Raw genomic sequence first — 13,771 nt, 5'->3', positions numbered from 1 at the left:
GACTGGGACTCTTTGCTACAATGGCAATAAAAATAATTATCATAATTAAAAGAGGTGCTTTGGAACATAGGAATTTCCAGACTGGATTAGACTAGTGGGCCACCGAATCATAGAACTGTAGGATTGGAAGGGACCTGACTAGGTCATCTAGTCCAATCCCCTGCACTCAAGGCAGGACTAAGTAACAACTAGACCATCCCTGATAGGTGTTTGTCTAACACCTCGAGCAGATCGAGGGACGTGATCGTTCCCCTCTATTCGACACTGGTGAGGCCTCATCTGGAGTACTGTGTCCAGTTTTGGGCCCCACACTACAGGAAGGATGTGGATAAATTGGAAAGAGTACAACGAAGGGCAACAAAAATGATTAGGGGTCTAGAGCACATGACTTATGAGGAGAGGCTGAGGGAGCTGGGATTGTTTAGTCTGCAGAAGAGAAGAATGAGGGGGGATTTGATAGCTGCTTTCAACTACCTGAAAGGGGGTTTCAAAGAGGATGGCTCTAGACTGTTCTCAATGGTAGCAGATGACAGAACGAGGAGTAATGGTCTCAAGTTGCAATGGGGGAGGTTTAGACTGGATATTAGGAAAAACTTTTTCACTAAGAGGGTGGTGAAACACTGGAATGCGTTACCTAGGGAGGTGGTAGAATCTCCTTCCTTAGAGGTTTTTAAGGTCAGGCTTGACAAAGCCCTGGCTGGGATGATTTAACTGGGACTTGGTCCTGCTTTGAGCAGGGGGTTGGACTAGATGACCTTCTGGGGTCCCTTCCAACCCTGATATTCTATGATTCTATGATTCTAACCTACTCTTAAAAACCTCCAGCGAAGGAAAATCCACAACCTTCCTAGGCAACATTTTGTCTAGTGTTTAACGAGCCTGACAGGAAGTTTTTCCTAATGGCCAACCTAAACCTCCCTTGCTGCAATTTAAGCCCTTTGCTTCTTGTCCTATCCCCAGTGGTACAGAGCACAATTTCTCCTCCTCCTCTTTACAACAATCTTTTCTGTACTTGAAAATGGTTATGTCCCCAGTCAGTCTTCTGTTCTCCAAACTAAACTAACCCCATTTTTTTCAATCTTTCCTCAGAGGTCATGATTTCTAGACCTTTTACCATTTTTGTAGCGCTCCTATGGACTTTCTCTAATTTGTCTACATCTTACCTAAAAGGTGGCACCCAGAACTGGACACAATGCTCCAGTTGCAGCTTAATCAGCGTGGAGTAGAGTGGAAGAATTATTTCTTGTGTCTTGCTTACAACTCCTGCTGATTCATCCCAGTATTTCCCTATGTTTGCAACAGCAAATAACTGAGGTCTCTCATACCACTGTAGTATCTGTAGATATGGGGGTTTTAACAGCTACCACTGTGCCTGGGACCAGCTGGCTTTCCTTCTTCACAAGCTGCTCCAAACAATTTTTATGCTAAGAGTTATAAAGGGCAAGGCTTCATGTTATTGTAGTTTAAAATAGCACGACCTGTCCTTTCAGGGAAGAGAGAGAGAGAGAGAGAGAGTGTTTGTTTGTTTGTTTGTTTGTGTTTAATATGAAAAACAAAACAAACAAAAACCCCCATCCTGCCAGCAGACATAAGTATGCCCTGAACAGCCTGACTCCTTTTTGGGGAGGTGAGAGGGTTGAATGTTATAGTCTACTTAAAATTAAAAAGAAAAGATAAACCAATTAAATTCATTACTGGAATATTAGATAGGGTTTTGACCTCTAGAAGCTTCTGTTCAGAGAAGGGAGCTCAGTGATCTACAGCCAATATTTTAACAAGGGCTACCTACTGTTGACCAAACTAAGCCAAAGCCCCATGGTGCTTTGCAGCCAGGCCAAAGACAAAATGGAAAAACACTACTTGCATATTTAGTTACATACATTGGTTAATGCTGCAGGGGCAGTTACCAGATAAGGAAAAAACTTGTGTCAAGGTTTGTGAAGCTGACTTTTGCAAGCAGACTGGAAAACCAGGTCTCACAAACAGAACTATTAGCCAGGTATATAAATTGCTTTAGGATTAACTACCAGAAAAGAGATTCATTTAGCTCTCACGACCAAAATGTATCAATCAAAGCCTGGGAGGAGTGGTAGCTATAAGTGTGATTAAAAAGGAGATGTTTATGTAACCAGAATAAGACAGTAGCTAGTAGAGAATAAGTACAGTACATGCTATTTAGAATGCTTTATTTCATGCTGAATTGTATAACCCTAAAACTGTTCTATAGTTAGATGCTGTAACCTTTGCATAACTCCACTGTGTATAATATAAGAGAGTATCACCAGTCTTGAGAAATATACTTAACCAACTAACCTCTAGGTATTCATGCTATGCCAGGCTACTACGGACCCTCTGTCTTGCAAATGTGTATGGAGCCAGATAACAAAAGTCTGTAAGGTTTATGAGTACTTGTTGCACCTTAGAGACTAACAAATTTATTAGAGCATAAGCTTTCGTGAGCTACAGCTCACTTCATCGGATGCATTTGGTGGAAAAAAGCTTATGCTCTAATAAATTTGTTAGTCTCTAAGGTGCCACAAGTACTCCTTTTCTTTTTGCGAATACAGACTAACACGGCTGCTACTCTGAAACCTGTAAGGTTTATGTGTCACTGTTAGCAGGGTGCAGGGGACTGAACTAGATGACCTCTCGAGGTCCCTTCCAGTTCTATAACATATATATTACATGTTTTTGTATAACTATGAATTTTATTCATGTTAAGGTTTTTCCCAGATACTTTTTACTTATGTTAAGCTGTTTAATCAAAGGGAGACATGAAATGTGTACTTCAGTGTTAGGTGCAGTCATGCCAGAGGGACAGGACAAGACAAACAAGTTTGTTGATGCTTAACTAACATGCCCTCTATACCCAGCTATTGCAAGTGCAGGATGTCACTGAAATTTTGCAAAAAGAAAAGGAGTACTTGTGGCACCTTAGAGACTAACAAATTTATTTGAGCATAAGCTTTTGTGAGCTACAGCTCACTTCATCGGATGCATTCGGTGGAAAATTTCTGGATTGCTATGGTCAGATAAGATAAACTTGTTTTCAATTTCTGTCCTGTTTATTGTAGGGTCTGTGTAAGCATATCACAAAGTGTTCAAAAGCATGTCAAAGAAGACAGATAAAACTAGCTTTAAAGTAATGCAAAGAAATAGTGAGACCCTCATCTATTGTATATAGTATATAGAGAAGTAGAATGAAGCTCAGATTTTGAGACAGTTGACCTGCTGCATTGCTGTCTCCCAGATGGGTTGGCAATGTATTGGCCTTCCTATCTGTATTAATCTTTGACTAATCATCATTGATTAGTAAAGTTGATTAAGCCTAGCTACTTGATGCCTCACTATTGAATTAAATTGAGCCCACAACACTACCCACAACATGTTTTTCCTCTCATACTGTGATAAATCCTGTGTACTCAAGGCAGGTGTGCTTCTGCAATGGGCTGAACAGACTGGTGAGGCTAGCCCTTTGTTCTCTCATCTCTAGCCCCTGAAGTCAATGGGACTACTCACATGAGTACCAGCTCACTAGTGCGAGAAAGGGGGTTTGCAGTCTGGCCTTTTCACAAAAATGGCTTTCCCATAATCTGATTGGAGCAAGTACAATTCCAATGGCTGGAAGTTAAAGGTAGACAAAGGCAACATTGGGCTAGGTACCATACAAATATACAAGACATAGTCATTGCCTCAAAAACCTAAGACGACAAAGATGGACAATGAATGGGTGAGCTGAAGCAGCTAAAAGGTGACGTGTTCCAAAGGGCGTTGATAGATATGTCACCACTTTTGAATGTGTATATTCTATGAACAATCCCCAGCGAACTTTCTAACAAATCACAGTTGGTTTCTTTTAAAAATGTGTGTGTGTGCGCGCGCGCGTGCTGTTACAGGTCGGCTGCATCCCAAGCACCACCCTCATCACTTGGGAGTCACTCTGTGGCTCCCTGCCTCAGTTTCTCCTCTTCATAAACCTTAATAAACTCTGCACAATCCTTTTGTCTAATAACACTCCCTTCTCTCACAGTCTATTTTGTTTATATAAAATTCAAAACAAAATTCAGTCCTGGAGCTTCTCTTCCCCCTTTTCTCCCCTGAAGTCTGCTCTCACAGCTCTTGCCTGCCTTGGCAGGCCTCTCTCATCCCTACAGAGCAGAACTGAACCCTAATACCTGATATTTTCAAAACTGCGGAGCCCCCACACCTATCACTGAAGTCAAAAGAAGCTGAGTCCTTCTGAAAATCAGTCCAAGAGCAGAGACAACGAATCCCTGGGAGTTAAGAAACAACAGCTTAATAGCAGTTAAAAGCAAAGATTGGCAAATATTCAGGCTCAGTCATTTGAGTCATTTAATTATAACCTGTATCCAAACTTACAAGCACTTATGTCCTTAAGTTGTTTGTTATGGCTGCACAAGAAAGCCCAGAATGTCCTACAAGGGACCTTGGGGTAATTTTATAAAAATCAATCAACTATTGTTATGGTAGCCTCCCCACCAATTCAAATAAATACAATTAAACCCATAATCTCTTCTGGGCCGTGATATGGAGACCAAACACGTCTCTTTCAAATGGAAGAGAAAAGAAACAAACATTCTGAGGCTATTTGATGTTTGGTGAGAACATCAAAACCATCACTTGTCTCAATTAACCCAATAATTGGCCTTCACCTCCAGGCCTGTAAAGAATTTTTTTCCATCCTCTTTTTAAAAAAAACCCCAAAACTAAATCTGAGGCACCGCCCCCTTTCCCAGAGGGAAAAGAAATCCAACCAACAGCTAGAAAAATTGATAGAACATTAAAAAAAAAAAAAACAGAAAATAAGATGGGTCCACTTAGGTATTCTTCCACTTGAACCACCGACTGCACCCAGAAGAATAATGAAGGGACTGGTGCGGGATATACGGATATTTCTGCTCTGAAGTCTTATGTGAAACAAAGGAGAACAAGGGCAAATGGAGAGGAGGTGGAAATGCAATATGATACCTCTTCATTTCATAGAGTGTCTTGGGCTGGAACAAAAGAATACCAAACTGGCTCAGTCTCAAGGTCCACCTAATCCAGTACCCTGTCTCCAATAGATGCTTCTGAGGAAGATGCAAGAACCTCCAGAGTTGGAAGTGATAAGATAACCTACCCACAAGGAAAGCTTCGTCTGATCCCTGTTAGTTAGAGAATGAGTTATGCCTTGAAGCATAAGGCCTTCCAAAATGTTTGTCTGTTTTTAATCCTCATGATTATGGAGATTCCTATTGTTCATACACAGGGTGTTGAGTTCAACCCCGTCTTTCTCATTAATATTTAGTTTGTGGTAGCATTCCAAAATGTTTTAGGGATTTCCCAAACACAGAGGAAAGCACTCATTGAGGACCCTGTTTTGCTTTGATGTTATAAGCAATCAGCCTCAATATTATACCTTTAAGAGAAATATTGTATTCTTTAAATGAAATGTCTCATTAAAATAAGTACCATAGTTAAAATAAGTTTGGACATAAATGCTTGTAAATTTGGACGTAGGTTGTAATTAGATTGTGCAGGGAAAAGGATGAAAGTGACTTTCACCAGATCCAATCCAGCTTCCCTACACAAGCTGAGTGAAGTGCTAAATGTAAACAAAAGATGTAAAGTAATTTTTAAGAGAATTGTTTTTAATCAATAATGTGTCACACAGGAAAGGTGTGTGTGTGTGCATACACACACACACACACACACACACACAAATACACATATATACAGACACACACACAATTATATCAACTGCATCCTCTTAACTATTGTATACATGAAAAATCCAGTAGAATGCCCTTTGCCTAATGGAAAAGCATCTGCTGCTATTTGAAAGGTCACCTCCTCAATGGACATGTCCACTCTCTTGTGCACAAGGGTTGTATCCTACCATCGGTATACGAGGAAGGAGTTTTGTATCATAGGCTTTGGCCCTATATGACCAATGTTCCCGGATCCCTTGACTTGTTATTCTCAGTTCTCTTCACTTTTGTGTTTTATGATGATCCTACTAGAACCCCCTTGAGATGTGTTGAACCTCACAAATGATGTTCCTGGCATGCATCCCCAAATGGCAAACAGCAGGAGGAAATGGCTAGAACTGGAACATGTTTCTTCAAACAACTGATCGTGCATAACAAAACTGCAGCATGCTGGCAGTCCGTTTGATATGCTTGTTCTCAGCCTCCAAGGGGGTGCCTGCTGCGAGCAAACTAGAAAGAAAAGAAAGATCCTGCTATGTAGATCCTCCTGCACTCATTTCATAGACTTCATTTATCGGCCTTAATTAAGGACAAGATACTAATTTTATGAACCCTGTTGTGTGCACCCTTTGGACATGCTCACATGAAACACGGATGTGCAACACAAGTTCACTGCAGCCTGGGCTCCTACAGAGCAAGACACAAAGGAGTGAAGCGCTCATTACATTGACTCTGCCCCCAAATCTGTCTGAACCAAAAGAGGCCAAAACTCACTGTGAATGCCACAGAGTGCATTCTCCCCACATGCATTTAAGTCCCAATCCAGCAAAGCACTTGAATATATGCTTAACTTCAAGTGCATAGGCAGTGCCACTTAAGTCAATGGTACTATTCACGTGTTTTAACATTACGTGTGTGCTCAAGAGCTATGCTAGATTGGGGTCTTAATCCAGCCTTGAGCTAGAGAGAGGCAGCTGCTTGAATGTTCTCAGTTAGAAATCAACTCCCAGGACCGATGCCCATGTTTTCTGGCTGGCTGCATTCATGCCCATCTGTTCAGATGGCATGTGCTCCTTGCAAGCTGGGTGGCCTCTTTCCTTGAAGTACAGGTGCCAAGCAATGGTGATTTAGATCACCACCCTGCATAACGCTGCAAGCACCATCTCGTCTAGAGGAAGTCCCCATACTCTGCCAGCACAGAGATGGCATCACAGACACTTGATCACATCTACAGTATGAGCCAAAGAAAAGGACAGCCAAACAGGGAGGAATAGAGGTTACAATGGAGTGTGTGGATTACTGGTTGCACCAGAACAAGGTATGTTACAGTAGATGCCTTGGAAATCTGGATGAATGTCACCCAGTTGTATACGTCACAATCTGTATTACCCAAGGATACACAATGCAGCTACTCAGGGAAGGCCAGTCAGACCAGGAGACAAAATAGGTGAAGGTGATAGTCTGAGCGGCTTCCAAATTCCAACACCTGAGCTCCAGAAGAAAGACACATTTGGCTCCTGTGGTAGGATAATGCTTTGGGGAAAGCCTCACAAAGGCTCCAAGGTTAAAAAAAAAAATCACAAGAAGGGAACTGATGTGAAAGGGGTGTTTGATCTGCAGAACTGAACCTGTGCTCATTTCATAGAATCATAGACTCCAAGGCCAGAAGGGACCATTGTGATCTCACCTCTTGTACAACTCTGACCATAAAACTTCCCCCCAAATAATTCCTTTTGAACTACAGCATATCTTTAAAAGAAATCCAATCTTGATTTTACAAAGGTCGCAATCCAGAAAAGCAGTTATGCACATGATTAGTCCCCCTGAAGTCAATGTGACTACTCTCACTTAAAAGTTAAGCCTGGACACAAGTGCTTTGCTGAATCAGAGCCTTAATCCAGCTCTAATCTAGAAACAGGCAGCTGCTTGGACATTTCAACCTGCTGGAGACCATCTCAGGCAAAAAACAGTTTGCTTTTAGCAAGGGAGGATGGTCTTGTAGCAAGTGCCCTGGACTGACTCTGAGGAGTCAGTGTTCAATTCCTGGCTCAGTCACAGACTGCTTGTGTCATTGTGGGCCGAGTCACTGAAGTTCTCTGTGCCTCAATTATTAATATTCTGTTTGTATCCGTTTCTGCCATCCTACATCTGTCTCATCTATTTAAATCGTAAGCTTGCAAGGGCAGGGAAGGTCTCTTACTAAGAATCATAGAATATCACGGTTGGAAGGGACCTCAGGAGATCATCTAGTCCAATCCCCTGCTCAAAGCAGGACAAATCCCCAATTTTTGCCCCAGATCCCTAAATGGCCCCCTCAAGGATTGACCTCACAACCCTGGGTTTAGCAGGGCAATGCTTAAACCACTGAGCTATCCCTCCCCCCCTAAGCATTTTGCATAGTGCATAGCACAATAGGGCTCTGATCTCAGGACCTAGTGTAGGCCATACCTTAATGTATCATCTTTTGCCTACAGATTAGCAAGGTTTAACGCTTGAGAGGAAGAATGGTCCAGCAGTCAGAGCGCTAGTTTGGGATTCAACAGACCTGGGTTCAATTGCTTGTCCCACCACAGACTTCTGTAGCCTTGAGGAAGTGAGAGTCTCTCTGGGCCTCAGTTCCCCATCTGTGAAAAGGGACTAGTAGCACTGCCCAACCTCACAAGAGCGTTGTGAGGACAAATGCATTAAGGATTGTAAAATACTGTGGGAATGGGGGCAATAGAAGGACTTAGGATAGATCTAGGAGGACTCGAGAGCTTTCTCTCAGATAATTAGCAGCAGCATCTCCTTACAGAGACAGGACTTCTCCATGCCAGTGAATGGAGGAAGGAGGGGACCATGCTGCCTAAGCTTCCAGTCTGATCTCTGCAGAAGTCATATACAGTTTCTTTTGTTCGGAGAACTGGGATTAGCTTCCACTGATCTGCTGGAGTTCAGCCTGGGAAGCCTTGGAGGAGTCTCAGCAGCTATCAAACATGCAGAAAATCAATTTAGTTAGCAAACGAGCGCCCTAGGAGTCTAATATACATGCTGCAACCCCAGACAAAACAGAAGTTAAAATAGATGCATGTGCCCTACACTTAGCCACAAATCAGGATTTACAATTAAGGGAGAGAAATAGAAAAGCTGTCCAATTGCTACAGTTGTAAAGGCCTCAAAATTCCCCTGCAGGGAATTTCTTGTCCTACAAGTTGAATTCCATTGAAAAACACTGAGTTCTTGTTTAAAAAAAATAAAAAGAAAAAATATGTCCCTCCTTTCTTCCAAGACAGGTGGAATTTTATGATCCGTTGACTATAATTAATCCAGACTTGATGCACATTGTTGTAACAACCTAGAGATCTCATCACAGAGCAATAAAGAGAGACAGGACTGCCTTTCCCCCCAGTCTCTTTAAAACTCAATTAAAATATACATAGGATGCAACTTCCCATTAGCTGGTACTATTTGTACATCCCATGTTCTTTCTTTAATTAAAAAAACATGCTTATTGCAATACTGCTAGAATTACTTTTACGGTATTTTAATTGTAATGTCTCTGTCTGATTAAAAAAAGAAAATATGAACTAGAAACTGCCTGCAAATAGTATCATCATGCACAGCCCAAATGGACTGAGCATAACAAACAATGGCTCAGATAACCAAGCATCGCAGCCAGTCTATAAACAAGGAAAATAATGGGCATAAGGGGGATCTGCAAAAGGTGACTGGATGACACAGAAAACTGGACAAAGATAAAAAACTTGCCATTTCTAGGGTACCAGTTCAAACTCAACCCATATCAGCAATGACTGCAGTCCTGTATGTGCCTCATCAGGATCCTATGACTGATGGTATTGAAGGCCAGAGGGAGGATCACTGCAAAGAACTCCTGTCCAAAGCCAAGAGAAGGTTATCCAGCTATGCCTGTAGGGCCAGGTTGATGGGAAGAGGTGCAAAAGGGAGACAGAAGAGCTAAATTAATACAAATGAAAAGGCTTCCTGATATAACACCAGAACTGTATTAACCTCATGCCTGGTAAACAAGTTAACACCAGTTAAACAAAATTGGTTTGTTGGAAATTAGACCTAATTGGTGGACAAAATAATAGGGGGATGGACTATTCCACCCAACACTTCCTTGGCTGTCCTCAGAAAAAGACTTTTTGGAAAAGATGATGGCTACCGTGGCCACAGACTGACTGAAAGAAAGGGAAGGAGTGAGCTTCACCATCATGGCTGCCACCCCTGCTGTCTCCTGAGACCCCGGGATCCAGTGGGACATCATTGTGTCTTCTTCATCCTGAGAAAACCGGGAAAGAGAGACGGACCTAGATGCCACCTCCACCAGCTAAATCCCAAATGCCAGCTGGGATGTAAGACCATGTAATCCCTTCCCCCATGTGTGTTCTGTTTAATAACGCTCTGGTTTAGCCAGCCACAACTATATTTTGCAACACTGCTGTAAGCCTGTCTCCCAAGAAAGGTATTTAAAAGCAATGCCCCAAATGGCCCAACGATAGCACAAGTTTGCCAAGTCTTATCAGCCACTCCGAGACTGTGTGCTAGACTTGTGTTTCTCCAGCACGGAGTCTGCAAGTGAGAGTCAACACCTGAGACAGAAGCTGCATTTTCTCTTTGCTGTTTTTCCCATGTCCCTCTTGTGTGTCTGTCTTGTTTTGTCTTCTAAAAAACAGGATCAAACCTCAACAGCAATAACAACAGCTCCAGCCCATCTCAACTAACTTCTTCTCTTTATCCCCAAAAGTATAGTTATCACCATCTGCGTTTCTTGCATGCAGCCACTGGTGGATTTTTTTGCAGCCACCAAAGCATGGGCGGAGACTGGGGGCAAAGCAGCAGTCCCTCCCTGCAGCACGCATCTGTTGCTCCTGAACAGCTGGCATCAAGGGCAATCAGATGCGCCACCTTGATGTTTGCGCTGGTACTGCCAGCAGGGATCGGCGCCCTCCGCCATGCAGCCTTCTTGGGGGCTCCAGGCAGTGCCTCTGGAGACACATGCATGGCACCGGTGGCAGCTCTTGTCAGTGAAGATGGCTGCGGCATTTGGTCACCAGGATATTTCCCTGGGCAGCTCCCCCACACCGGGAGTCTGGGATACTGCAGACGGCCGGTGAGTTCCCAACCCACCTTCCTGGGGCAGTCTTTCGCTGAAGGACCATGGGAGACAGGGACAGAGATGGATCAGCATTTCCTGCACCTGGGGCTGCACTCACTATTCACAGTTGCTCTAGCTACTACAGCAGGTCAATGACTCTAGGCTGCTGCAGGGCTTGGCAGTTCCCCGTCATGGTGAGGGGCTCCCACTCCATGACAAGCTCTGAGCATAATAGGAGCAAAGTCCGAGTGAGCTAAATGGGGATCTCTACTTCCTACCGCCCAGCCCCAGTGTGGAGAAGCCATGCCCTATCAGGGGGTTCCTATCTATGTTCCCATGTGGTGCATGCAGCCTGCCAGGATCATGTCTTCTTATTAGCATCAAGAGCTCCATCGGTGATGCAGGGTGAGTCTGAGCACAGGGGAATCCTTCCTCGCTGCCACTTACAGGAATGGGTTTGCTGCTTTTCAACAAGTACAGAAGTATTGTAGAGAAAATTGTCAGAGCAGCCACCAGCAAGAGTTGGCCATCCCACGCTGAGGCCACTAAAACTGTGTTATGAGAACCTCTGATCTAAAAGACTGTCATATAGGGTTTTTTTCCTTATAAAATCTCTTTACAGCTAATGGGAAAGGGGAAAACGGACCTGATTAAAATGAAAGCCTCACATAACACTTGATATTTCAAATGCTTTAATTGTTTTCCCTTCTTTTCTGTATCATTAATAAAGAACTTAAAATATTTTTAATGGTATGTTTGCCATGGTACTAAGCAGGCTGAGGTATCTGGTTATAAAACCCTGAACTCTGTTTAATACTGTTTAATGTTGGATAGTTTCAGGGTCACGTTAACACATGTGACTCTTTCAGTCCATTTATTCCATCTAAGCTACTGTAATACAAGAGAACCAAGTGTGCTTGGTATCATAAATACCCTTCTCAGAGTCATTGGGTCTAAAATAGTCTAACGTTGGTTTAATAACTGTACCGTACCAACCATATTGTGTGGGTCAGCTGAATGGGCTTGTTTGAGAATGAAAAGGAGCATGATGGAGAAGGAAAAAATTGCTTTTGAATACGAGTCCAAGCCACAAAGACCCTGTTTCTAAATTTCACTGAAAACAATGGAAAGACTCCCATCAAATTCACTGGGCTTATGGATCAAGCCCATGGTTCAGAGTTGTGTCTGACCTTTCTTTCTTATTCAATTTCCGGCTCTGGATCTATTTCATAGATTTGGGCTGAACCACAAAGTTTAGACCCAGATTTGGATCCCAGCTTGCTAGGACTTTGGATCCTGCATTCTAGTTCAGACCCACCTCATACTTGTGATACAGATACGCATTCCAGCAGGATAATCTCATTTGGGCTGAAAACGACTCATTTATTACCAAGAACCTATTTTCAGAGGCTTAGAACTTTCAGCAGGAGGTTGGTGGGGAGGAGGGGAGGATTTGGCTAAAACATTTTCATGCTTGATCTCGACCCCAGCTTGATTAAAATACTTATTTTATTTGTTCAGGAAGAAAACCTGATAAAATTCCACCCTGCTATTCTGGGAGATCGCTAATCAAGGGATAGAAGTGGGAAGGAAAGTTGTTTCCATTTTCAGATTTCTTTATGGTCTGTTAACTCAAAACTGAGTTAAAATACATTAAAATATCACATTATTTGCGTCTATAGTCCTCAATGAAGGTTTAGCCACAGATCCTCAAAGATATTTAGATGCCCAACTCCTATCAATTTCAATGGGAATTAGGAGCCTAAATGCCTTTGAGGATTTGGGCCTTAATACCTATGACATTTGTTATGAAATGTCTTTTACAAACCATTAAATGTAAGCATTTAAACACAACACAAAGTCCTTTGCTAACTTTTTAGGCCCCAATCCTGAAAAGATTTACACATGTGTAAAAGTTAAAGTTAAGCATGTGTAGAAGGGTGTGCAGGATTGGGGCCTTCATTTCGAGGATGGAAATGTTTCTATTGGTGAATGGCAGGTTATTTTTGTCCTTACAAAAATTTGTAATTTTTTTTTTCAAATCTGAATTTGACTCGGGGTATGTAAGTACTACAAGCCTGATGCTTTCTCTCTTAATTGTGCTGTATTATTTACACAGCACCAGCGGAGTGCTAGGATCATGGATTATTTATTACATTCTGTAACTGTAGCCTATAATTCTGTAACAACATCATTAGTTCTGTAAAGGCTTTTCCAACACACTTGCAGCAAAGATACCACACAAGACATAGCTGATTATTGTTACCAGTACCACTATTATCCCTGATGGCTGTGCAGAAGAGCTCCGCTTTCAGCAATCCTACTCATATTGTCATTATGCCTCAAATGGCATAAACGAAGCTTTCTGCATACATAATTAAACAGATCCCTCCCCCCATCCTCACTATGTTTACCAAATGCTGATGCTCTGTCTTTGACACTCCTGTCTCACCAGGTGCCTTGGCACAGTTTATTTGATTGTGGCAGGGGGAGAGAGAATGAAACACTACAGCCTGGAAGAAACAAACAGACAAAAACCTCCTCAGACCTTTGACATGCAGAAAGTTGAGGATGCCAGTGGTGGTATCCAGCAGCAGGGTCTGGCCTCTTTCTACCGTGACATTAGCGCCATCTTGTGGCAAGTGCCCATCAAGCCAGCTGGAGTTCTTAGACCATCGGCCGCAGAATTGGAGGGGGAGATGCCTCTGAAAAAGAAAATAAGGGTCTTAAAATTGACCTTAGATTTTTTTAAAATAATGAAACTGGAAATAACTTTAAAACAAATTATAAATGTGATCATGCAGGTCCTTGTCCCAACTTCCTGTTGTCACCAAGCATGGAAATACTTGTCAGGGGAGAATGGACCCAAGTTTTACCTGGCATACCTTAAGTGAAGTTCATTTACTCCAGTCTTTTCAGCTAGGCTAGTTGCGCTGTATATTTTCCCCCCCCAATATCCAGC

The 13,771-nt window shown here is 42.5% G+C and overlaps 1 protein-coding gene across 5 annotated transcripts in view; it reads right to left on the bottom strand.

Annotated features, from left to right (window-relative positions):
* Positions 1-13,771, bottom strand: part of PKHD1 (PKHD1 ciliary IPT domain containing fibrocystin/polyductin) — a 405,193-nt gene that overhangs the window by 247,826 nt on the left and 143,596 nt on the right. For all 5 annotated transcript variants that reach the window (XR_006279695.1, XM_043510113.1, XM_043510114.1 and 2 more), the window contains exon 36: positions 13,358-13,514. Coding sequence is in view for 4 of the 5 variants with exons in the window: in XM_043510113.1 (XP_043366048.1) it covers positions 13,358-13,514 (157 nt within the window). In the remaining variant the exon portion in view is untranslated. The remainder of the gene's footprint in view (positions 1-13,357; positions 13,515-13,771) is intronic.

This window comes from Dermochelys coriacea, chromosome 3, assembly GCF_009764565.3.
Source record: "Dermochelys coriacea isolate rDerCor1 chromosome 3, rDerCor1.pri.v4, whole genome shotgun sequence".
In the NCBI taxonomy this organism is placed as follows: Eukaryota; Metazoa; Chordata; order Testudines; family Dermochelyidae; genus Dermochelys; species Dermochelys coriacea.
The sequence above is the reverse complement of the archived record's forward strand: the minus strand, read 5'-3'. Positions and strand labels throughout refer to the sequence as shown.